Below are 26,568 nucleotides of genomic sequence, written 5' to 3'. Positions count from 1 at the left end.
GTTCATAGAAAGACACTCTTGATGGAGATCGCTAATTTTAAATGTATGGTTTATGTGCTCATGCATCAGCATGCTATGGACCACATGTGGAGGTCAGAGAACAACTTGTGGAAGTCTCTTCTTGCCTTCCCTTGTTAAGTCAGGGTCTTCCTCATCTGCCATTCTGTATTCTCCAGGCTAGCTGACCCCTGAACCTTTGAGTGATTTTTCCTGTCCCCGACTCCCATCTCAGTATGAAGGGCTGTGATGACAGAATGACACATATCACCCTACCTGGATTTTGTTTTCCTTAAACGGACTCCCCACACATTGCTTCTGAAGACAGCACTCTTATATTCAAAGGAGTGAGAGGCACTGAGCTTAGTTCACCAAACGTGAGCGTATCAGAGAAGAGTGACGTACCAGTGCTATTACAAGCTAATCTTTCTTGAAAATTCAAGCACCATCACTGAAAGAATAAGAGTGAATAAAAGCCAACCAATAGCATAATCTCAGGTGCACAAGTCATACCACGAAAACACAAAGAACGTAAGCAATTAAGACGTGATGGCTCCTCAAAAAAAAAAAAATGACTAACACCACTGCCATATCTTCTGATAAGAGTGTACTCAAGGGCTGGAGGGATGGCTCAGTGGTTAAGAGCACTCTTAACTGCCCTTCCAGAGGTCCTGAGTTCAAATCCCAGCAACCACATGGTGGCTTACAACCATCTGTAATGAGATCTGATGCCCTCTATATAATAAATAAATAAATCAGAGAGAGAGAGAGAGAGAGAGAGAGAGAGAGAGAGAGAGAGAGAGAAAGTGTGTGTAATCAATGAAATGTGAAAGGATTTAAGCAATTACTATAAGTATATTCAAGAAAATCAAGTAAGCTCCCAAATGTATTTTAAGAGAACATAATACCAAGCAATACACAAAGGCAGTGCTCTTAGAATAACTGCAGATTTGTTGACAGAAAGTTTAAAATCCAGAAGGGCTTACAATAACGTATTTCAAACTCTGGAAGGCAATAACTGCTGACTCAAGCTGCTATTCACAGCAAATGTATCTGGGATAATTTCTAGTATTTTATCCGAGCACAATGGAATAAAACCAGAAACTAAAGGCAGCATATGTGATTTTGTGGAGGTTGAGCAACACACTATTGAACCAAGAAGGAACTAAAAATATTCCTAGAAGAGAATTAAGAAAACAAGTTCAGTCACAATTACTAAACACTGGATAGGCCTAAGAACACACATAGCAAAAACATGCCAAAATTAGAGCAAAACATAAAGTTCTAGAGGCACATGCCTGGAAAAATTAAATCAAGATAAAATAAGTAAGTTAAATAGATCTACAACAAGCAATAAGATTGAAACCATTTTTAATTTCTCAACTTAAAGCCCAGTCCCAGAAGGATTCACGGCTGAATACTATCAGACCTTCAAAGGAGAACTGACAGCAATACTTCTCAAACTATTCCATAAAATCGGGAAGGGAGAAGCATGCCCAGATAGTTTTCAGAGCCTGGTATCACCCTAATATCAAAACTAGATAATGATATAGCAACATGAGAAAATTATAGACCAGATTCTCTAGTGAATATAGGTACAAGAATTCTGATAAAATACTTGTATAATAAATTCCAAAGCACAGAAAAAAAATCACTTACCATGATTAGGCTAACTTTATTCCTAAATGTCATTCAACATAGGAAGATAACAGTTATAAATTATATTAGCAAATATAATAAAAGGACTAAAGGAAAGAGATCATACTGTCATCTCAATATACAGAGAACCCTTCTGATAAAGCCAACTGCTCTTCATTATCAATGCCCCAGAGAGACTAAGAGTAAAAGGAACATATTTCAAATTAATAAAAGCTAAATACTTCAAACCTGTGCTAACATCATATGAAATGGAGAAAACTCACAGCTTTTGCACTAAATCAAGAGTAAGACAAGGGTTTCCACTCCCCTCACCTTCATTCAAACTGTGCTTGAAGTTTTCTCTAGAGCTGTCAAACAAGAGAAAGAAATAAAAGGATTGCAGAGAAAAAGGAAAGGTCAGAGCATCTTTATGTGCAGATGATAGGATGCTATACAAGGAGACCTTAAAGACTCTACAAGAAAAGTCTTAGTGATAAGCACTTTCAATAAAATGTCACTTTATAAAACTAAGAAACAAACATCACTAATAACAAACATGCTGGGAAAGAAATCATGAAAATGATCCCAATCAAAGTGACTTCGACAAATTTAATAAAATAAAACCTTCAAATAAATTAGCCTAGGAAGTGAAAGACTGTTCTAACAGAGACTTTAAAATGCTGAGAAAGACTGAGGGCCACAGTACAGGATGGAAATAGCTTCCATACTTCATGGAGTAGAAAATGAGAACTATAGAGATGACCATCTACATAAAACAATGCAGAGAATCCATCTGATATTAAACAGTGTAGAAACGGTGAACTTATAATATAACATGTAAAGGTTTAATTAAATATCCATCAAATACCAATACCATTCTTCACAAAAATAGAAAACCATCTTAAATTTTATGTCAGAGCATAAAATAGTTATATCAGAGATACCCAATGCAATCTTGGGCCAAACATACCTCTGAAAGTGTCATCATACCTGATTTCAAGTTATACTGGATAATTAAAATAAAACAACACTGTCACAGAAACGATCAGTGGAATAGAATGGACCATGCATAAGACATTCAACTACACAATTTCTGGAAAAGACGTTGAGGATATACTTTGGAGAAAAGACAGTCTTTTCAGATAGAGTTCCAGAACTGGATATCCTGTAAAAAAATGAAACTGCCATTATCTCTCATCTTGCTCAAAATCAACTCCAAGTGGATCAAAGATCTTAATTCAAGACCCAAAAGTCCAACTGTTAGAAGGAAAATCGGGAAAACACTTGACGATCCAGCAGAGCAAGGACTTTTCAAATAAGATTCCAGTTGCTCAGGAAATTAATTTCAAAAAGTTGACAAACAGGACATTGTGAAGTTTAAAAGCTTCTGCACAGCAAAGAGATGGGGTGAAAAGACAGCCAAAGGTGGGAGAAAATCTCTGCTGGCTGCACCTCTGACGAGGATTAGTACCTAACATACACAAAAGGCAAAAAGGTAAAACAGAACATTAGACGACCCAGTCAACGAATGGAATAACTAGCATATAAGATGCAGATGGTTAATAAAGATATAACTTTGACTTCACCAGTCATCAGAGAAATGAACATTAAACTGAATTGATGGATCCGGAAAGAGGCTCAGCGTTAAGAGCCTTAGTTGCTCTTCCAGAGGGCAGAGGTTGGATTCCCAGCAACCGCATGGTAACTCTCGATCGTCTGCCACTACAGTTCCAGGTCACCCAACACCTTCTGGCTTCTGCAGGGCTACAGGCATACACCCCTGCCAGAATGGCAGTCACAGAAAAAAAAATAACAATAAAGGCTCGTGCAGATTTATAGACTGCTGATGTGAGCATAAACTACTCAGGCACTATAGACATCAGTTTTATATCCTAAAAAAATGAAAATCTGACTTATGATAAAGCAGGACTGCTCATGGCTGTTGACCCAAAGGACTCCAGGTAGTGCATCAGAGACACACTTGTATCTCAGTGCTTACCGTGGCACTGTTCACAACAGCTGTGTCACGGAAACAACCTAGGTGTCCATCAACGCTGAAGTGAATGAAGGAAATTTACTACAAATATACAATGGAAGTTTTTTTTCAGCTTTTTAGAGAACAAAATTACAGTGCTCACAGGGAAATGGATGTAACCGGAGATAATATTCAGTGAGCTAAGCTAGTCTTAGAAAGTCAAATATTACATGTTTTCTCTCATATGCGGTCCCACGGTTTCGTATAGACTAAAAGCATGTGCATAAGTTAGCCTATCTAGGAACAAAGATGATCAGCAGAAGGGTGAGCAGGAAAAGGGTACAGTGGATGGTGGGGGGGAGATGTACTTCCATGAAAATGTCCTTATTTAATACAATACCAGCTAACATTTAATGAAAATATTTAATTACAGTTACTTCATAAAACCCATCAAATACTGTGAGCGAGCTCTACATGGTGTACTCAATAACACCATAGCTGCTGTGGCTTTACAGTCAAAAAAGATGCCACAAAAGTTAGCACAGTTCACGGGCCAGCTCCTAGCTCAGGAAAAGATTCAATGTGCACGGTCATCTTAAAAGAAGAACACTGTCGTTCTGCAGACGCGGGACTCTAGGATTCACCACACTATTCTTAGTCGTTTGGAAATCGTGTGCACAGAGTCCCAGGGGAAATTTTAAGAAAACACCAGCTGCTGTTCTGTAATATCTATCCGGGAAGGCCCTCGTTTAGCCATCTTGCAGTGCAAATATAAATAAATGAATATCCTTAAAGACACAAGACAAAATGTTCAGGAAAATGATGTCCCTGGGTGGTTGCAAATCTAGACAAGTGTGTCATTAGTACAGCAAGGGTGGTTTCAAAACCTCTAAGTTATAGCCTCCCCAGATGCTACTTCGTCCTCTGTGAAACCGAGTTCAAACTCAGCTTCGTTCTCCAGGCTGCTTAGAGAATGGGATGACGTGATGTGAGCAAGCGTTTTGCAAATTGTACGGTGAGAATGAGAATAAGCATGAGTCCCGTCCCTCCCACCCCCAGGCTGTGCACCCTTGTCAAATGTTCACCTCAGGTCAACATGTGGGGTACAGTACCACAAGGCCCCATGGAGCCTAGTGAGTGAGAAGGGACTGTGCCTTTCGAGGCCACAAAGCCTCAGTAGGAAAACAGGCTCACCCATGCTGCTGTGGCTGTGTGACTCCAGGAGTTATTTAGCCTCCTGTAGCCACAGGTTCTTTGGAGAATGGAGATAATTACACTCCTTACATTTGCCAAGAGCAGTAGGTAATTGTGAGCAGGGGGTGGGGGAAGCCTTCCTCATGGCACACCACCCCACACATAGAATTATTCTAATAAATAGTGTCGGCTCCTGTAATTCACAATGTTACTAACAGCGCCCCAGCTTCAAGCAGCCATTTAGTGCTGCAGATGCAAGCCTCCGACAAACCATTTCCCGGAGACCTAGCCCGGCTCCTCCAGTGTTAGGCGATTTCATTACTTAGAGATACATTTCCAGACTAGTAATAGAGGGCAGGTCTGGAACATAACAGCATGTGACATGTGACAATTAGGCACAGACAGGACTCAGGGGTTGAAAAAGCCTCGGGTGGCAGAGCTTCGGAAGACACAAGGTGACCTCATCTCTCTACCACACTCTCCAGGGGTGAAGCCTGGACTTCTTGGACAAATGGGGGAATAACAGAGTATTGCAGAGACTATTATGAATTACCTTCTGTGAATACTGCTGAGAAGCAGACCTCGCTAGCGTGTGCCAGTGATAGAGCTGGCAGGGAGGCCCAGCTGCCCCAACTCTCAGGCAAGACCTCTCTCTCCAGGAGAGAATTCAGCCTCATCCTCCCAGGGCAACTAGATCACCACTGCCTCTTTAACAACAGATTTTTTTCCCTCCATTTTTATTAAATTGGGTATTTCATATTTATATTCAACTGTTATTCCCTTTGTCAGTTTCCAGGCCAACATCCCCCTAACCCCTTTCCCTTCTATATGGGTGTTCCCCTCCCCATCCTCCCCCCATTACCGCCCTTCCCCCAACAATCACGTTCACTGGGGGTTCAGTCTTGGCAGGACCCAGGGCTTCCCCTTCCACTGGTGATCTTACTAGGATATTCATTGCTACCTATGAGGTCAGAGTCCAGGGTCAGTCCATGTATAGTCTTTGGGTAGTGGCTTAGTCCCTGGAAGCTCTGGTTGGTTGGCATTGTTGTTCATATGGGGTCTTGAGTTTTTCAAGCTCTTTCAGTCCTTTCTCTGAATCCTTCAATGGGGGTCCCGTTCTGAGTTCAGTAGATTGCTGCTGGCATTCGCCTATGTATTTGCTGTATTCTGGCTGTGTCTCTCAGGAAAGATGTACAGCCGGTTCCTGTCAGCCTGCACTTCTTTGTTTCATCCATCTTATCTAGTTTGGTAGCTGTATATGTATGGGCCACATGTGGGGCAGGCTCTGAATGGGCGTTCCTTCAACCTCTGTTCTAAAATTTGCCTCCCTATTCCCTCCCAAGGGTATTCTTGTTCCCCTTTTAAAGAAGGAATGAAGCATCCGCATTTTGGTTAACAACAGATTTCTAATGGTCATCCTTGTGGTCTCTCTGGCCAATGTTTTGCATCCAATTTCTCAAGAAAAATACTTTCAAGTGGAATTTCTAAGCCACTTAATTTTTAAAGTTCAATGTTTAAACCAAAGACCAACTTCCAAGAACATTTCATATGACCAGGACATTTCTCTGTGTGGTGGCAGTTGTGTGGTGGCAGTATTTGCAAATGTCCTACCTTCAGTCAATCATCTTTCCCTGGCTCCCTCTGTGTGCTGGTGCGGACCTAACACCATGGTGCCTATAGCGCGAGGTACCATGCTAAGCATGGAGGACCTGGGATGGAGAGAAAATGAGATCATGGATAATTCATATTGGACACTACGTATTCTAAAGATTTGACTGGTTGCAAAATGGGGAACACAGTACCTAGTTCATGAGATGTTAGGTGTGAAAGTCTCAATAGCATCCTTGTCGGAGGAGGTGTTTAATCAATCTCTAAATATGGCATGTATCTCTCCTCCATTGAAATGTTACCTTGTTTTAGTTACTAGAACTTTGGATGGTGTTCATTTAGTATGGAGAAGATATCTGAGTTTTCAGAAGTGATGGAGGAAGAAGATAGGGGTGTGGCTATGAGCTATGGTTCAGCTCCATCCAGAGAAACTGAAGACCTGGGCTCATGTCCCAGTTTTACCTTGGATACAATTGTAACCTCTGTATTTCTCAGTCTGTGAAATACATTAATTTTGTTATCAGGCTTGCAAGGACTCACTTCAGAGCACTGCTGTCTGGAAGATTTGAGATAACACAAGCATATACACTTGAGAAATTATAAATTTGTCAAATTATCACCTTGTGACTTGTTTTACCTAATAGTTACTTTGTTACTGTTGTTGACTGTCCATCCATGGAGGACAAGGTCCTGTGTTTAGGGCTTAAAGGCAGTCTTTGATTTTATTATGCTGTCAGTGTGACGAGGAGGTCATACACCACAATGTCTGACTGTAGCCATCATGATGGCCTTAGAGAAGATTCAGAAAAGGTCACTGACCCCAGTGGCCTCCACAATGTGTGGCAGCTGCTGCCTCAGAAACCATTCCCTAAGATTAGGTATATGTGGCACCTGTTTCCATCACCTGCCAATGTCCTTGTCAAACATCCATAGTACCCATTCATCATTTCTCTCCAACATGCTCAAAAGCAGCAAACAACATTGACCATGAAACAAACAGGGCACGGCAGCGTGCAGCAAGAGGCCTAAGGCTAGTGGGGAAAGGGGGTGAGGGCAGGTTACTGGCAGCTGGCATGCACACTCAGATTTGTGTAGGGAGCGTGTGCTATAACTTTGCTTCTCACTATCATACCCAGAGCCCTTCCCTCCTTCCTGAGGTGGGAATCCTTAAGCTGAGGCCTGGGAAGCCCTAGGAGCTTTGCATGTGGAGCTCGGCACAACAGACCATCTTAGACTGTGGCACCCATAGAGTTTTCCAGCTGAGGAATGTTTCTCACTCTGAACACCCTGCTTTCTGTCTCCAGTCTTTAGCCTGCTCTGCTCAAAAAGTTGGTTGAAGAAGTATAGAAATGTACCCTTCACTATGGGGGTTTGGGTCCCTCAGAATGGGCAGAAAATGTTGTTCGTTTTCTGTCACTGAAGTAGTCGTGAGGGTGAATTAAAGCATCACACACCAAGGCTTCAGCAAAGCCATGTTCTTTCCTAGAGAGTCTGAGAGACATTCTCGTATGTTTCCATCTTCTAGAGACTGCACACTCTAGCTTCTAGTCATTTCCTATCTCCAGAGCCAGCAAATCAAATCTTTCTCACATCTCGCATCGTATCACTGAAATCCCAATTCTTGCAACTCTCCTGTGTCCCTCCTACTTCTAGAGAGAGCTGTGATTGCACTGGCTCACCTGCATCCTCTCCCATTGATCTTGTTGAGCCTGAGGTTGGCCCAGGCCCAGAGGGACTGTGTTGTCTTTCTTCTTTTGCCAGTGACTTTGCATGCTAACAGGCTCTAGGTGAGAGAAGCTGCAAGCTCAGCATGCCAAAATCTTTGCAAGGCCACAGCCCTGCTTTCCCACAGGTGGGACAGTAACCTCAGGCACTCAAACCACCTGAGACCGTCAGCCACCTGCTTGCGGATGGTTTTACAGGACACAGCCACACATCTCTGTTTTACTTGTGGAGCGTTCACAGGAACACAGTAGCTGAGAATATGCAGACCAACAGCTACCCCAAAAGTTCAAAAATGGAGGTTCCCCCAACCTCTCCTTTGTGGCATTCTCTACATCTCTGGTTCTGACTTTAACTCTTTACAACGTAACACCATAGAAATGACTTCTTCATGTTTGCTTTAACTTACAACTTCCTGCCCCCCAACCTTTGTAAATCCCAGCAGAACTCTGCCTCCCTCTCCAGCTATTCTATCACCATCCCCAGTAGCCCCAAGACTCTTCGACCCTCACAGCAACTCTAAGTCCCACTTAGCATCGATCTCTAGTCCTTGACACACATACAGAGCCTGCCAGTGTGCACCCTCCTCCAAGAAACGTTCCTCAACCATTCCAGCTAAGGAAAGCAATCAGTCCTTCTGAAGGAGTCTCTAGGGACTATAAGTACCCCAGTGGTAGTAATGGGTACGTTTACTTTTAATATATGCAAGCCTGGATAGAGAACTAAGTTTCTTCTGTTCTGTAGACAGAATGGTTGTACTTTTGGTGGATATTAGGTCTCTTCTCTCGGTCTGTGTGTTACCATCTGGGAAGCAAAGGGTTGGATAAAATATGGCTGGCCTCTAAGGGCCATTTGGTTTTAATAATCTTTTCCACCTGGGAGGACTGGTGTGGTTGCTTATGGATTCTGAGGAGAGAGGATCCTCCCACATTAAGTGTGTGTCCTGCAGAGTTGGAAATCACCACACACGTTATCCCTCGTAGCTTTCCTCCCAGTGTGCGGCCACGGGAGGCTGATGAAATGCAGAGAGAGCAAGAGGTGCTGAGATCATCTGTAAACATTTGCTGACGTTTCTCCAGGAGCCAATCAGAAGGAGTGAATGTGTCCAGGCGTGCAGTACTCCTCTGTGGCAATCCATTCTGTCCATTCCCTGAAGACTCACTGTCAACCCTGTGGTTCTGTGGGAATCAGGCCATGTCACGTAGTCCGGGCATCTTTCAACTGGTCACCCACCTCCCTCTCCTCTCTTGTGTTCCCCATCTCTTATAAAGACTTTTCCCCCACTTCCAAACATGGCCTTGACCAAAACTATTTTCTTTTATCCTGGAATCAGCACCTCTACTACCTGCCTGCCTCTCACCCTGGGCCTCTGCAGGAGCGTCTTCTGGTACTGCTAAAACCTGCTCCTTCCCAGTGAGAACCCTTTAAATATGTTCACTGTTCTAACTGTCCAGGGCTCCCCTTCTCCCCACACCTCTCTTTATTCAGGAGCATGCACTCCCGGCACTCACTGAATCCAGTCAGCTCTGCTCATTTCAGCCCTGTTTTTCTTCAACACTAAGTCCTATGTGAAATCTGTCTGCTCCCTGCTTTTCACTTCATGTGGGCCCTTCCCTTCTGCCTGTGGGTATCTCCACCTGTCTTGTTATTATGCTCTGACTATTTATGTTCTCTGCCCCTCCCAGGCCACATAACCCTTGAGGGTAGCCAAACCTGAGTCCTTTGCCCACTGAAGCATTTGCTCTTTTTCTCCCCATTGTCATCCACTGTGAGGTCCTTATACCTAGACCATCCTTTCCTGTCCCATTCACCATTTCTTGTCCACCTACCTGTCATTTGTAATGGCAGCAAATCTACCTTACCAGGTTATTTTACAAATAATTTTCATTGAGGATGAATATTACCACCTCGGCTGATGATTATAATGATGAATGTCACCCTTTTTGTAATACCTCAATGTACCTCAGTCTTTGGCGTATAGACTTTTAACATTTGGAATTAGAGGAAGCAACAAATGGATTTATTACCAGTAGACATAGACATTGATTTTGCCCATAAATTTGGAAAATCCTATACTCAGCCCTACAAATTACATTAAGTTAATCTATCGGCATACGAGGAAAGCATTTGTTTATTAAGTGCCTGTTATTTAGCAGACACTCCTCAAGGCCCTAGCAATTTCGGTGGCCTTTCCTACAGATGAGTCATTCATTCATCTCCAGCTCAAACCCATATTCCCTCCCCCAGGAGAGGGGCAGTATGGGAGCCATGACATTCCCAGTGTAAGAGGACTGGGCTGGGACGTTCCTTCCATCTCATCCTTCTGTGATCTTCTCCTGGACTATGGGGTATCAGCGAGGGCTTTCCATTCGGCTGGAAGGCTAGGCTAAGTAGTTCCTAATCGACACTACAACCACTTACAATCCATTCATTCAGAGTGTAGCCACAACTCACTCATTCAATAAATCCAGCCAATGAAGAAACTGAATCAAGTAAAAGTTTGCAGAAATGAAGCTGTAGCTCAGAAAAGCTGACTCAATCTCAAAATGTCTGTCCACTCTGTTTCTGTGGGGTGTGTAACACTGGAGTACGAGCTATTTAAAAAATGATTAGCATTCTAAGTTTACTGCTGTGTCAAATAACTCAATTTGTTTCTCATTCAAGGGAGCTTTTAAATCAAATAATGTGACAGTGTCATGACAAGTGCCAGAAGCAACACCATGGAAAAATAATAAACTTCTAACACTGGCCAATGAGGAAAACTACTTTTAAATACTTTAGCATTGCATTACCTAGACTTTCTCTTTTAAAGTTGTTTTAAAACCCCGTTCAGTAGCAGTATGTATGAAGCTAACTGAAAAAAAAGAAAGAGGCCCAAATCCAAAATACCCACTAAGTCCTTGTCTATCTGTCTGTCTGTGTTCCGGGGAGATTGATTTAAGCCAGTATTTTCTACCTAGCCTGAACATTTACATTGGCCAGGTTTTACTGGTAAATATTGGTTTAAAGCAAACACTGAAATCTTTAATCACATTGAAACAGACCCTGCATTATTCTGCGGCAGACCCTGCATTAGAACGGAGGAAACCGAGAAGGGGCAGGCCCAGCTGATGGCTACAGACTCCAAGAATCAACTGGGAAAACCAGAACGAAATTTCTTTGGAGGGAGAAAGGCCAGGAAAACCACTGCCGAGATACAAAATTTTGTTTTTCTTAAAGTCTGGAACTGTGTTCTGTGAAGTGACGTAGCTTACGGACCAGGGGAACTCGGGGCAGGAACGGAAGCACTGCTAAATAAGGAGACGGTGGCCTAAGGAGAAAGCAGTTAGCTGTGACATACCCAGCCTTGGCTTCCTCTGACTCTCAAACTATTCTTGTTTGCTATTGTGTCAAGTTGGGTTGCCATGAAACCTGGGCCCTAATTTTACATCTCCTCGCAAGTTCTGAATCTGTCACAAAGCAGCTGTTTGTCTATGCAGAGAGGCTGCAAAAGGCATGCCGTTAACCGTTCCCCAATACACTGTCATACAGAACTCCTGTTTGTGCTTGGCTTGTCCTGTGTACGTTCCCACCCAGGAGTTCTACATGCTCATCTAGAATACCACTCCCACCCGCCCCAAACACTTTGAAGGATCCAAATTTCCTGCTGGGTGTTCCTTCTTCGCACCTACCACCTCTGAGCCCCACCTCCACCCCCCACATAGACACAAATCCCAGGTGCTTAGATGTTAGCTGAGGAAGTCTTCAAGAGGACCGACTGTTTTATCTCTAAAATCTATGATTACCTCTGCTTAATGGAAACATTACACACCCCGTGCTGGGGTGGATGATGGGATCGGAGGGCAGGGATGTGGTGGAGATGAATAGCCAGCTCTTACCGAAACTACTTAACACAAATGGTGGGGTTTGTGGTTGATCAGTTGGCTTGGCTTATTTGAGACAGGGTCTCTCTATGTATTGTTAGCTGCCTTGGGCCTCATTGAATAGTCCAGACTTGGAACCAACTCACATAGATCTGCCTGTCTCTGCCTCCTAAGTAATGGGACCAAAGGCATGTGCCACCATGCCCAGGTTCTTTTCTGTTGTTAAAAAATAGAATTGAATTTCATTAGTTCCCCAAAGAGAACTCCCAGGAAAATGGTGTCTAAAATGGTCGGCTCAGATGGGATGCTTAGCTCCAAGCTTGGGTGCAGATGAGACTCTTACAATAATTTTGAAAACCCAGGAGCCAGTCTGAGAGTAGAGTCACTCACTGGAACTTAGCCCCGAAATGACCCCAAAGGGGTTGTCATGCAATTCAGAAACTGGTCCAGTGCTAAGCACCAGTTTTGAAGTTAGGCTGGACTAGAAACTGGATTCCAGCCTATACTGACTGGACAAACCGTGCAGCCTTTCTGAGCTACAGTTTGTTCAGTATGAAAGATGGATAATTACTGTTTACTGGGGTTGTCACAGATGTTAGATGAGTTGATATACACAATTTCTCAAGCGTTGCTTGACTTATGATAGGAAAAACAAGATCTCCTTGGGATTTGTCCAGCACAGAGCCATGAGAGCCTCTGTGATTCCTCTGGGGCAGACCTAGTAAGTTGAAAGTGAAGCTCCACTATGTCTGTGACCTTGAGAAAGTTACTGAATTTCCCTGTTTCTTGTCTATAAAATAAAATTATCTATTACACATATGGTAATATCCAGCTTATCAAATTATAATAAAGATTAAACTGGCTAATGGATGTAAAGTGCCTAGAAACTGACTGACTGCTGTTAGCTACAATCCTTACTGTTATTAGCACTACCTTGAAAGCATTTATGCTGGGATGAATGTAGACCTTGGAATATTCTGGTTTTAGCTAGAGTCTTAAGCTCTGGAACAGTACGGTCCAATAGAAATACAATGAAAGTCCCACAGGTAACTTAAAAATCTCTAGCAAACTCATAGAAGAAATAAGTACATGTTTTTTAAAGATTTACTTTTAGTTTATGTATATGAGTGTTTTCTTGGACGTATGTTTCTGTATCTTATGCATCCCTGGCACTCTCAGAGGTCAAAGTGGGCCACCAGTTCCCCTAGAGTTGAAGTTACCATGTGGCTGCTAGTAACTGAGCCCAGGTATTCTGCAAAAATGGCAAGTTCTCTTAAGCACTGAGCAATCTCTCAGGCTTTTGGGAACGATAAATTTTAATAATGTATTTTACTTGTTATATCTAAAATACTATTGTTTCAACCTGTGATGAAATATAACCAGGTACTGTCTTTAATTTTTTCATACAAAACAAGATGTTATATCTGCAACACAACTCATATCAGACTGTCCATGTTTCAGTAACACAGTATCTACCCCTGGGTGCCAGCTCTCGTACTGGATGGCACAGAAATCCCAGATTCTAAGCAGTATGAGAAAAGTTCTCCCCTTTGTGGTACATGGAGGGACAATTACCTGCCTAAAGTCACCTAAGGTAACTCTGTGTACAGAGTCCGTCCTAGAGCCAGATGAAAGGTTTCAGCCAATAATGTTTTGTGAGATCAGAAAGCTATTGGTTTCTTCCCCACTAACCACCTTTGAACTCAACAAGACACACCCAGCTTCTTCTATCTATTGCTCTTTGATATTTCTTTTCTTCTAAAAATAAGGTCTGGGGCCTGGAGCGATGGCTCAGGGGTTAAGAGCATGTACTACTAGGATTGCAGTCTAGTTCCCAGCACTCATAATGGGAGGCTCACAAGCACTTGTAACCCCAACTCTATGACATTACATACCCTCTTCTGGACTCTAAGAGTACTGGCACACATACAAGTGCACACAAGTGTGTAACTATATGCACACTCACACACATGTAATTAAGAATAAAATAAATATTCTCAAAAACAAAAATAAAGCTAAAGTTAATTTATAAATAACCCTTCACATTCTATTTGGAGCACCCTAATTTCAGGCTACAGCCTTTCTTAAGCACCTGCCTTTTGCTTCAACTAGTAATCTCTGATAACAGTCGACCTCACATGTGTCCTTTGCCTTGTTACATAACTCTTACAACTCGCTACAATCAAGGCAGCAGTTTCTCTTCTTATAGGTGCATTACATATAGAAAACCAGAAGACGTCGGAGCCAGGCGGCCTAGAATTAAGCCTCCGGGTTCTATGCTTACTGTTTATGGGATTTGGGGTGAGACACAGAAACCCTCCAAGCTTCAGTCTCTTTCTTTATGATCGAGGGACAACCAGAGTGCTCTCCTAAGGTGTGATGCGGATTAAAAAGATGACACATAGACAGTAATCCATAACGGCACAGCACTAGGCAGCTATAAAGCGGATTAAGAGATTTATAGAACACGTTGCACACCACTCTTTGTCTTGCACACTTTTCAATGGCTCCACGTTGCCTGCCAAATAGTCACAGATTCCTTGGTCTAGCAGAAAACATTCTCCTAGGCAAGCTCTGTCAGTGACTGTATCACTCCCGCAGCTTTGTCCAACTCTGCCCAAAGCCAAACGTTGTAGGGAAGGAGCACTGGCATCTCTGCTGCTCTGAACGGGATGGCTCGTTTCTAATACCACACCCTTCTTCACGTGCTCCCTTACTTGCTTCATTGTTCCTGCTCCCCAAATCCCATCATCTTCACCATCCCCTACCTTCCTGCCTTATCCCTGAGCTCCAACTCTGATCCTTCTGAATATTGCTCACCTTTTAAAATGCCACTTGATATTCTAGTAACATTTGATACATGGAAAGTTACGAATGATTTGCTGTACATAGTTGTTTAAGAGAGTTAAAAATCTTCACGTGATTTAGAAGAAGTCCTGTGGACAGACAGAATGTCCCACAGTTTTAGCCTAGCTACTCTAGAAACCTAGGCAAGAGTGCAAAAGAAACTCAGAGCACGTTACTTGTTTGTAATATTGAATAAATCACTGAGAAAGAACATGGCTTACATGTAGCCTAGTTTTTTTTAAAAGGACAAGGAAAAAGAATTATTAATGCTGTGTCTACAGTAATATTCATTAGCAAAGGTTCCTCTCTCTTTAGTAATGGATGTGCTAATATTTTGATAGTTTGGGCATGTCAACGAGTCCACCAATGTCCTCCTCTCTTAAGGGGTTAGCATCTAGAGGGATGATATGAGCAGAAACATTGGGTAAAATATGGCCAGTTGAGAACAGTGGCCAGCATGAATTGTGAGATCTTAAAGAAAGGGATTTTAATTCAACCTAGAATGCTTAGAAAATCATGAAGAGATAGCTTCAGGCCAAATCTGGGAAGACAAATTTCCATTAGCCAGGTAGACAAGGCTGGGAAAGCCACTGCAGGCAGGCCAAACCTGGAGCCTAGACTACCATGTCTCTTAGCAGTGAGGCTGAAAGCATCAGGCTTGAAGAAAATAGTCTTTCAAAGAACTTGCCTATCTGCTCTCTCAGTTTTATGTTTACCAAATGATCTTATGAAAATGATCTGGAGATGAGATGACTAGGAAGGTATTAAAAGCCTTTCATAAAATGATTTCTGTACATACATTAACGCATTAACCTCTGACTTTTCATTAAATTCTTATGCATAGGACTAGTTTGGGTTGAAGGAACCCAGAACATTTTGATAAAAGTCATGTCTCTGGACCTGAAACTGTGAAGGGATGCTGCATTTTGAACATCAACCAAACACCACCATACTGGAAGTCAGGAGGTTTGCTCTGTTAGATGTCTCAAGTCTACTTATCTTTGTGCATCACCAATTCTGCTCTCTACAGTGCTAGCCACCACCATCCCTTGCATAAGCAATGAAAAAGTAAGGATGTTTTAGTTTTTATACCAGTTGCTAGAACTAAGTATTTGAACTGGGTAATAGACTTTTATTTCTTCCAATTTGGGAAGCTGGGGTCCAAGATCAATGCCCCAGCAAGTCTATTGTCTAGGAAGAGATATTCTCCACTTTAATGTAACACCCTGTAGCAACAAAGTCCTCTGCAGAGGTCAACAAATATGTCCTCCCCCCGGAAGCAGGGACAGGCCTAGGTTCTTTCAGCCCTCTAGTGAGGCCACCAATCCTATTCAGGAGGGCTTTACACATATAACATATTTAAGTCCTAAAGGTCCCACCTCTTAGTTCTACTGCACATAATTAAGATTCATCATATAAACAGATGCTATTGTTCTTATTGTGTGAGTGAGGAAACCAAATGGGCACACAGAACTCAAGAAATTTTTCCAAGGTTAACTGATAATAAGAGATGAGTCTCGACCATCACCCTAGAACAGTATGGTCCCAAGGACCAAGTTATAAGCCAGCACCAATAGTTGACTTCCTTTGGTGTCCTTTAACTTCAGAGGTGCATGTTTGTTTGTGTGTGTGTGTGTGTGATTGGACAAATACGAATGTTCATTAGCAATCAAATGCCCAACAGAGTCAGCACACGAGCAGATTTTTCAGTTAGGATGATGGCTGTAAAGGGGGGTGGGAAAAGAACCAAGAGGAACAGAGCTACCAGCTGGCATAGCAGGGACCTAGCTTTCCTCTCTCTGTGTGCCTCCAAGGAGGACTAACTGCAAGTGACCCTGTGTGTATAACAGGGCTGGTGGCTTAGTAAAAGAAAAAAATCATAGGTCTTCAAGAGAACCGAGGTTCTCTTTGTACATTCCCTCTCTCCTCCCTCTACCCCTCTCTCTCTCATTTCAGTGCACGGAGTGAACACGGGACAAGCCTCAGTTTTCTCAAGTGCATCACAGAAACTACACATCATCATCACCATTCTGTCCCATTGGGTTTATTTTTCAAGGGAAAAAATGAGGCACGCAAGGGAAAGTGGCCAGTAAACTGTCAAGTTCTATACACAAGGGCTAGTTGCAATTGGAGATTGGTAACTTGGCATCTTGAGGAGTTGTTAAAGACGGCGGCATCAAAATGACCTACTTTCTACTGTTATTTCCCTTGAGGGCTGTGAAGCGAATCCACCCAGGGCGAAGTCCCTGTCATAAGCAATTGCAGATATTCCATATTTATAAGGACACATGAGCAAAGACTAGCCTGCAGAAAGCCCACCTACGGCTTATAAATTGTGCCTTTGGAAGAGTTGCATTACAGAGCATGTAAGTGTTCCCTTTGTTCTAAGAGCATTCTACACATGCTTTCCTGAGATGTTGTATTCCAACATGAGTGCATTTCATCAACTATCCATCAAAATTAAGCCCACAGCTTTGGGCACCACAGCTTGATAGGAAAAAAGGATGCTATTAACTGCAAGGGACAAAATCATAATGAAGAACACCAAATCAACAGGACAATAGCATCAACCTATTTAAACAATAAACCTTATCTCCATGTGGATAAGGCTATATTACATATTTCAAGTATTTATTATACCTATGGAGAAGAACATGAGAATGAAATAAGCATGCTCATGTTGAGGTACTTAGCATCCCTCAAGGCACCCAGACTTAGGACATCTACAGGGCTAGAAGCTTGTGCATAAAATTAGGGTCATAACCTGGATGCAAAGAATCTAACAAATGTATACCTCTCACTTCTTAGGAACAGTGGAAAGGGTGCTGGTAAGGCATCTAAATGCATACACTTACCATTAGGAGATTAGCAAGGGGGTTTTTATCATTCAACACCAAGGACAGTTTGAGTAAAGGGGGTTTACTCAGTGTTATAGTCAGCATGGCACCCAGGAGCAGACCTGGCACATAGTAGGTGTTCAGTGTACTTGTGATGAATGAATGAATGAATGAATGAATGAGTTAACAGTTTCATATTTAATTCTCAGTATCTCATAAACCATTGCTCTGGTATGTCGGTAGGATTAGTTGGAAAGCCAATAAAGAGAATATCAAGAAGGCATTTTCCTGAAGTAACCCAGCTTAAAGGGGCATTTGAAGCCACTCTCACCTGTGATCCTTTCCCTAGAACCAAACTGTTTCTCTACATGACTTAGCTATGAACCACATCAATGTATCCTCAGGAAGTTGAAGACCAAAAAGTTGCAGGAAAAAAAATTAGAAAAAGTTCTCCAGATGTTTTTGGCATGTGTTGTTTGCTTAATCCTCACAACTGGTTGATGCCCCCCAAAAAGGTGGAAAAGCTGGGGATGCTGGAGGGCGAGGGTAATCTTTTCGTCTCAGAACACGTGGCTTGCAAGTGCTTGAGGCAGGATGCAGACGAGGCACGGTCCATCTCCCACGAGTACTGCTGAAGTCACGTGACTAAGAGCATCCCAGAGAAAGCGCGCTGCTTGGCTGACGTCGCCCAGCTGGGTGCGACCTCCAGAAGCCCCAGTTCAGATGCTTCCTTTGAAGAAATCCTGCTCTTGGTTTTTATTGGGAGGGGTGATTACATTTGCTTTGGACTAGACTCTCTTTAAATGGGACTTTGTTGAAAGAAAACTTACACAAAATGTCAAAAAGAAACAAATCATGAGAGAAGACACAAACTTTCCCAAAATGATCAGATTCATGTAGCCAGCCCACAGGCATGCTTGAGCCCATTATGGCAGCATAGACCCATGAAAGCAATCAGTTATGGCCATGAACATGCCCCCCCCCAAGATCATTTACCTCTTGAATCATAGGTTCATTTTTGCTTCTTCCTTTAGCACTTTATATAAATTGTATTATACTCTATTTCAAGTCTTTTGGTAACTGTTTTTTAACCGTACATATATCATATTACTTAATATATAATATTAACAATATATTATTAACACAATTTTTATGTATATATTATATAATTAATGTATAATAATATAATATATATTTTTAGGAAATTTACCCTCCATGTCTCATGTGGTAATTGCTCTAAATGATTTGACCCATAAAAATAACTACGCAAACAGTTGCCACCTTTTCATGAGAAGACAATCCAATTACATGAGACTTACAAGGGAAAAATATTTTCATTTCCTTTCTATGTTCTGTATGTGGCAAACAGGGAGCGACTTAGCAGACATGTTCCTGATATAAATGAAGCTGTGCTAAAGCAGCATTTAGATAACATTTAATTTGAAGGGAAGTTTATATTTGAGGTATCTTGTGATGTTTTCACTTCCCAGTCTTGTGCGTTTGTTAGGGCAGAACACTTACCTCTCTGAACTCCAACTTCCTCATTTGTCTCCAGTGGAAAGTTTCTGTTTAGAAGGCATCAATGCTGTTGGGGGAGCGTCTGTCCCCGCCTCCATAAAGTCAGGGTGTAAAAAGATCACACTGAGCTTCATACGTTACAGCGTCAGGTTTTAGGGAGCTGAAGTCTGCTTCCAGCCAGGTCACCAACTTTGTTCCTATTTACTGCGTGTGCTCTGATTAGGAGGAGCTGGTTGTACGAGAGTACTCAGAGCTTTCTAATAACCCCTTCCCACCATGACTCTTCTCTGGGTCATCCTTCTATACCATCCTCCCAATATACACATTCCCCACCACCACCACCACCACCACCACCACCACCACCACACACACACACACACACACACACACACACCCACACACACACACACACACACACACACACCACATTGTCTCTGGATTAGAATGAAAACACTGGGGAATTTAGACTATGATCCCAAATAGTAGACAAGCTGAAAATGTATAAAAAAACAGGGGAAAATGGGGAAGAGCATTGGCTGAACCAAAGAAGGTTATTCAGAAGTCTATACATTGTATACATTGTGACTTAGTTTGATGTATAGACATTGTATGTAAACACCAACATGTAAATGAAAAAGTTTGCACTATGATGTTACTAATGGGGGTTTACCACCAAGACCTGTATCATGTCTACTTTTCTTCCTTTGCCAGTTCCTAATTATCTATAATGATCCTGCAGCCCATCTGAAATAAAAAGGAGATATTTGCAAAAAAATATGATAATTAAAGGTACATGACCTGCTTTTGCATGCATTCTCCTATTTTACATTCCCAATGAGAGCCGGGTAATTTGCTTGACCTCACTTTACATGTGAAGAAATTCAGTTTCGAAGACCTTGGGCAACTGGCCTGAGGTCAGCCACTGCAGCGAGATGAATGTGAGCATCATACCAGGCCTTCTGAGGAAGTATTGCACAGCCTCCTTCTGCTAAGAGCTACGTTAGATGGACCAAAAAGGGAAGAGGAGACTCAGGACTGACAACATTTAGGAAAGCAATTATGCAATGTTAAGGAGAAAAGATCTGGTCAGCTGTTACTTTAAATGCAGCATTTTCAGGCATAAGGGTGCTTCTCAGCTCTAACTGAATCCTCTTTAGCATCGAGAAAATACAGTCCTGCCAGGAATCTAGAAGATACTATTGTCTCGGATGATTTAACCTCTGACTTTTTCCCTGGCTCTAGCCTTAATAAAGATCAATCATACCCTCTTGTCTGTCACACAGAGGTGTTGCAAGGATTAATGAACACTGTGGAGCTCTCTCAAGAAAAGAGCTATTTGAATACAATATATCATTACAAGATTAATATTAATTATAACCTTTGCCCATTCATCAAATGCATTGCCTACTTTCCTATTGAAGAAAGGAAAGCTTCCTCAGCCGTTCTTGCAGGACTAAGAAGAAAGAAGGTGGGCTTTCCCTGTGGCTTCTCTTTCAATGCTAGGCTTCCCGATACCAGCGTTCATGCTTGCAGTCCCCATTCTCAGCCCCTCCCACCAAGACTTGCTTCTGTAGTGACAGCTTTGCTTCCTCCAGGACCATCTTATGCGTGGCAGGAACAGGGCAACTTTCTGGAAATATAACCTGTGTAGTTTCATAGAGCCCTGTGCACAAAAGAGACCGTATTTGCTGCCTCAAAGCTCATAGTTTATCTTGGAACTTGTGTATTGCAAATGAATTTGGCTATTAGTCTGTCTCCCTAGAGAGGTTCTCAAAACTTTTCTCTGTTTGGTAGCTGTTTTGGAATTTTTGCTTGCCTGCCTGCCTGCCTGCTTGCTCTTTGCAGTTCTAAGGATTAAACAAGGATCCATGTCATCAAGCAATTATGCTATCGCTGAGTTACATCCCCATCCCTATTTTCTCAACCACTCTCTTCCTCTAACCTCTGGCATCCCAGAAAACATCCAACATCCTTCTTCTCATCACCTATGAATACTGTGTCCCACCATCTCCAACAGAGGCTGGGTACAGGCACAAGAAGGATCTGAGTGTGGTGAGTGTGCTGTGCAAAGTTTTATGGTGGGGTATAGTTAAAAGCCGTCCTTGCTCTGGGTTGGCAAGTGGCGAACAGAGCCAGTGTCTCCATGTGACAAACATCTTGTTTATCACTGTTCTAGTAGGCTTCCTATTGTTGTGATAAAGGCTGTGAACAAAACCACTTGGGGAGGTAAGGGTTTATTCGGCTCCAAGTGATCACAGTCCATCACTGAGGGACTCTAAGACAGGAACTCAAGCACAGAAGGAACCTGGAGGCAGGAACTCAAGCAGAGCATGATGGAATGCTGCTGACGACCTTGCTCCCCATGGCTCTCTCAGCTTTCTTTTATACAGCCTAGGACCACCTACCGCCACTGGTAGGTGCACCATCAATCATTAATCAAGAAAATGTCCGCACAGCAGTCTGATGGATGAATTTTCTCAATGAGGGCTCCTTCTTTCCAAGTGACTAGTTTGTGTCAATCAGCATAACCTTTGACCTCAGTAAGCAGCAGGTCCCAGGGAAGAGATAGTAGTACCCTTAGGACTTTATCTGTAAGTCAAAGAGTCCTGTGCTGTGGGAAAATGCTTGTCTCGCTTTTCCCAGTTCAGGCATAGCACAAAAACCTGCTGTAGGAAGGGTTGCCAGTAGCTGGGGATCTGTGTGCACACCTTCAGTCAGAGTGAGCATCATTTCAAGTCTATTGAAGGACCTGTCCTCCCTCTTGGTACTTCTATGCCTGAAAGAACATGTCATTAAGTGACACTCACCAAGCCATTTGCTAATTGAGTCAAAGGCATCCAAATAACGTAGAATGTTAGCAATTCGAGGAAAGTAAATGCAAGGATGCAGGCACTCTATGATCTTTGAGATTTTTTCTGTTCATCTTAAAGCATTTTAAAATAAGAACTTGTTGGGGGTGGGGATGGGGAGGACAGAGAATCCAGAAGGAAGGAAAACACGACGCTCTACCTCTCTGCTGGGTTTTGATCCAGAAGCCTTACACTTCTATTTTGCCGCAGGCTCTGAAAAATGTATTGCAGATCTTTACTGAAAAACCTCTCCCTGAAAGGACAGTCCTGCTCTCTCTTCCTCTTCCTCCTCCTCCCACTGTCCTCCATGCTGGGCCTTTGGGTTTCTTCGCTTGCCAGTACTAAGTGCTGCCCCTTCCTGCCCACCTTTCTACTGAGCACCGGACTCTTTAGAAAGCACTATCTAGCCCTACCCTCTCACCTTTTCTCTTTATAACTTGAATACTCATATCCTCCTTTTACAGTTGTTGGACATGGCAGTCTAGAATCACACAGTAAGTGTTCAAAGAGAAAGCTGGTCTGCCTGGTTCTTGCTGCAGCAATGGCGTTTCCTCACCACACTGCATGTAAGCTCTCCTGACTCCAAATGCCAAGGCTCTGCAAAACAGCTTGGGCAGACTTTTTTATCCCCATTTGTCAAGGTGGCCTCTGAATGTCTCCTAGGGTCTCACCACTGGCTATTATGGCTCCAGGGCTACAAAGCTACAAGCTGGAGGCCAGTGCCCAGCTACTTAAAACCCTGAGTAGCAAGTGTTAGTGCTGAACTAGCTACAACCCTGAGTAACCAGTGAGGTGAGGACGTCCCTCCCTCTCACTTGTATCTGTGTCCTCTGCCTTAGTTGTGATAAGCAGGGAATGAAGTCTTGACTCCAAGATAAGAATTTGGAAAATATATGTATGGAGACAACTGTGAAGTTACAAAAAGATCCATAAAAATATTTTAATAAAAAATAAACAGCTATTATGAGGGGGAAAGAATTTGGAAAGTGACCAGTTTAACAGAATTTTATGTGGAGCAGTCTGCTTTTGAAAAAAAATATTGTGGTTGGCCTGGGCCTGAAGAGGAAAAGACAAAGGCGCAAGATGCCACGAGGTGTGTTAGCCAGACACAAGCATCCACAGATGCACCTATTGCAGTGGCAACCCCGCACACATACCTCTCGCAGTGCTCAGGGGCTGGGGTCTATCTCTGAAGAGGCTGGCTTTTTGGAGTGCTTCTGCTGGCACAATTCTGTAATTCCTACGTGAAGCTGGAGTGGAAATCAGACCTCTTCTTCCTCTTCATGGAGGAATGAGCCTTGTGCTATTTTATCTTACAGTCATTTTGCATATCTGCTGATTCCAACAGCTTTGAGCAAACTCCTCCCCTTCTGGCTGCCCCGCTGAAAGTCTGGTCCCAGCTACAGAGGCTGCAGGTGGTGATGGGGAAAGGCACCAAGGCAGGGAAGCCCAAGCAGCTGGGAAGTGGTTGGACTTTTTCTTTTATTAGAGGCTGGGAGTAGGGTGGGAGGGTTCTGTCCTTTTAGGCAAAGCTTTCTTGAAGAAGTGTTCTTAGGAAACAGGGGAGGAAGGGGTGCTCTGGGACACAGGCAGGGGTGGAGAGAGAGAGAGAGAGAGAGAGAGAGAGAGAGAGAGAGAGAGAGAGAGAATCTTGGAGTTAAGACAGCATTGCAAAGGTGAAGAGGAAGAGAGGAAGGTATGTGCAAAACTGGCTTGAAATGAGTTTTATTGAAAACACCTAAATTCTTGTCTGTGCGTTGAGGATCGTGGAAAAGAAGGCGGAGGAAGCCACCTCCGGTGGTTTTGTGGGTTTTCAAGTATGACATACAGGATGTTGGGTTTTAACCCCTCTTTTACCCTGAAGTGTGTGCATGGATAAACAAATTCCTCATTCTGTGAAGTGTGCCTCCATGGACAGGCCACTCTGTTTCCCTGGGATCACACTGTATTTCTTCCTCTTTCTGCGTCAAGTATTTGATGCCACACACACAAAAGCCTTTGTGCGATAGGAAAGGATGTGTGGCCTCACTGAGGCTTCTCTGTAAACATGTTTGAAACCACTGTATAAGCATGCTAAAGCGGGCAGGACTGCTGTATCTGTTGTATACTTATGTTCTGGAATGTGTGGTAATTAGCTGCTGTTCCTCAGTCGAAGTGGGGAATCTGCCTGCTTTATATATCTGAAGCTTCATTAATTCACCTAAAATTATAACATGAATTCAGTGTTTATTAACCTAGGTCTTAAGTCAATAACCTGAGGTATTTATTGGGACCCACAAACGGTTGGCTATGATAGAATGACATGTCCTGGGAAGTGGAAAATAGTGTTCCAGTCACAGACAGATATATGATCTTAAATGCACTGGTTTATTGGGGGGGGTTGTTAGTTTATTAATTTGGTTGGGTTTTTTTGTGGGGACTTTTGTTTTGTATGGAGCAGTTTGAGAATTTCTCAGAAAGCAATTAATAAAGAAGACCCCCTAGCATCAACGCAAAAGACTCCTCGAATCTGCCTCCACCTGAAAGTCCGGTTCAGAGTTTCCCTGTGACCCTGGCACGACCAGAAGGGAAGTCTTGGCTTTGTTTATTATAACAAGAGCCACAAGACTCCCAGGCCAATAAACATGTTCACGTAAAACTCCAGACAGCTTCTCTAGACTGGAGTCTTATCATCGGGAGACCTCATTTTACCTCTAGGTTAAGGGAGAGAATCCATGAAGAGAAAGGAATAGTCTGTCTCGGTCTTGTCCGGGTCAGTGTTTCTGAGAGCTCACAGTGGCCACCTGAAGCATTTTCCCCCAGAATGAATGACTGCCCTGCCTGAGAACAGAAGAGCCAAACAGTCCCCCCCACATGGCCATAGGGAGCTGGTTTCATTTAGAAGAAAAGCAAAGAGAGGGGAAAGCCTCCCTCATTTCTCCTCCGGACTGCAAACACTCAGAAATGACATCACACACCCCACAGCCCCGGGATGACTAAGGCAGAAGTAGCCTGAGAAAACTCTGCTCTGCCCTGAGTTTTAGGGCACAGTTATGCAGATGAGCGTCTGGGCGCAGGTTCCCGCCTTCTTCCTCTGAGGAAGTTTCTTGGTAGATCACTGACACCTCATCCCGGCGAGGGGGTGAAAACTTGGCACCAGCCACTCCCCCTCCCGGGCAGAGCACCAGAAAGAGCTTGGAAGCAAGGAGTCGGCAAGCAAACAATGAAGGAGCAAGGGGGCACCGTCAGTGGCGCCGGGAGCAGCCGAGGCGGAGGAGACTCGGCTATGGCCAGCCTGCAGCCGCTGCAGCCTAACTACCTGTCTGTGTGTTTGTTTGCAGAAGAATCATATCAGAAACTAGCAATGGAGACGCTGGAGGAACTAGACTGGTGCCTAGACCAGCTAGAGACCATCCAGACCTACCGCTCTGTCAGCGAGATGGCTTCAAACAAGGTAAGGACACCGCTTTCTCTAACTACAACTGGAGCGCCCGGCAGCAGCTCCTCTCTGGTTGACTTGGTCCAAGTGTGGCACTTTCTTTGCTTGTGCCTTGCTAACACAGTAAGCCGAAATTTCTTAGTCCGTGTTAATGTCCAAAAAAACCCAAATTTCCGAATTTGTGCATTATCGAGTTTAAGTTAGAGATATCTGCATTCCTTTAAAAAATATAATTGTTTGTAGAAAACTAAAATCTGCCCGAGTCTTGCCACATTCTGATCGGATCAGTAGACACGTGTTCGACCAGAAAGTAGGTCCATCACTTTTTTTTATGAGAACACAAATTTCCTTCAAGTCTGACAATTTCTTGCTGTGAATAAGGGCATTTGGGTATTTATTACACTTCCTTTGTGATGCTGACATGGTGTGAGACTTAAAAAGAAGAAGAAGAAGAAGAAAGAAGGAAACAATATACTTTGCCTTCTAAGTTTTGTTTTGTTTTTCCTAATTTTAAGGGTGAAAATCATTTAAAATTAAAATCCACCGATACTAAAGAAGAAAAAAAAAAACAGCCTGACTTTATTTACAATACCCAGAAAAACAAAACAAAACTTGGTGTTGAAGAGCTTTAATTATCTGTCATTATCTCATTTGTTTAATTAACATCTGGACAGAGTGCTAATTTATAGAGTGAGGGTGGTTGCTAGTTGTTTTCTGCTTGTTTACACATTTTCATGCAGATTTTGACTGTGTGTGTGTGTGTAGAAGGGTGTGTGTGAGTGTGTGTGTACAAGCGTCTGTGTCTGTGTGCAGGTGTGTGTGTCTCTCTGTGTGTGTGGCAGAAGTTATGAAGTGATATATGTATCTACATAGGTGTACTTGAAAGGGAAGCCTTGCTTCTCCTGCAGCTCACAGAGTATACCTTCAAGGCTCTCTACAAGGCTCTCTACAAGGCTCTCTAGCTTGAGGTATTGTGCTGTTGTCCTACATTTCTGAGATTGGAAGAGACATTGTACCCCACCTACCCTTTCAGCCCAAGGTGCGTTCCTGACTGAACTTTCCCCCTTCCTTCCCCTGAAAAAAGCATCATTTTGGAACAGAG

At 43.0% G+C, this 26,568-nt stretch overlaps 1 protein-coding gene across 2 annotated transcripts in view; it reads left to right on the top strand.

Annotated features, from left to right (window-relative positions):
• Pde4b (phosphodiesterase 4B) overlaps nt 1-26,568 on the top strand; it is a 535,922-nt gene that overhangs the window by 474,209 nt on the left and 35,145 nt on the right. For both annotated transcript variants that reach the window (XM_032901648.1, XM_032901656.1), the window contains one exon: nt 25,369-25,481. In XM_032901648.1, coding sequence (XP_032757539.1) covers nt 25,369-25,481 — 113 coding nt within the window. The remainder of the gene's footprint in view (nt 1-25,368; nt 25,482-26,568) is intronic.

This window comes from Rattus rattus, chromosome 1 (assembly GCF_011064425.1).
Source record: "Rattus rattus isolate New Zealand chromosome 1, Rrattus_CSIRO_v1, whole genome shotgun sequence".
Classification (NCBI taxonomy): domain Eukaryota; kingdom Metazoa; phylum Chordata; class Mammalia; order Rodentia; family Muridae; genus Rattus; species Rattus rattus.
The sequence above is the reverse complement of the archived record's forward strand: the minus strand, read 5'-3'. Positions and strand labels throughout refer to the sequence as shown.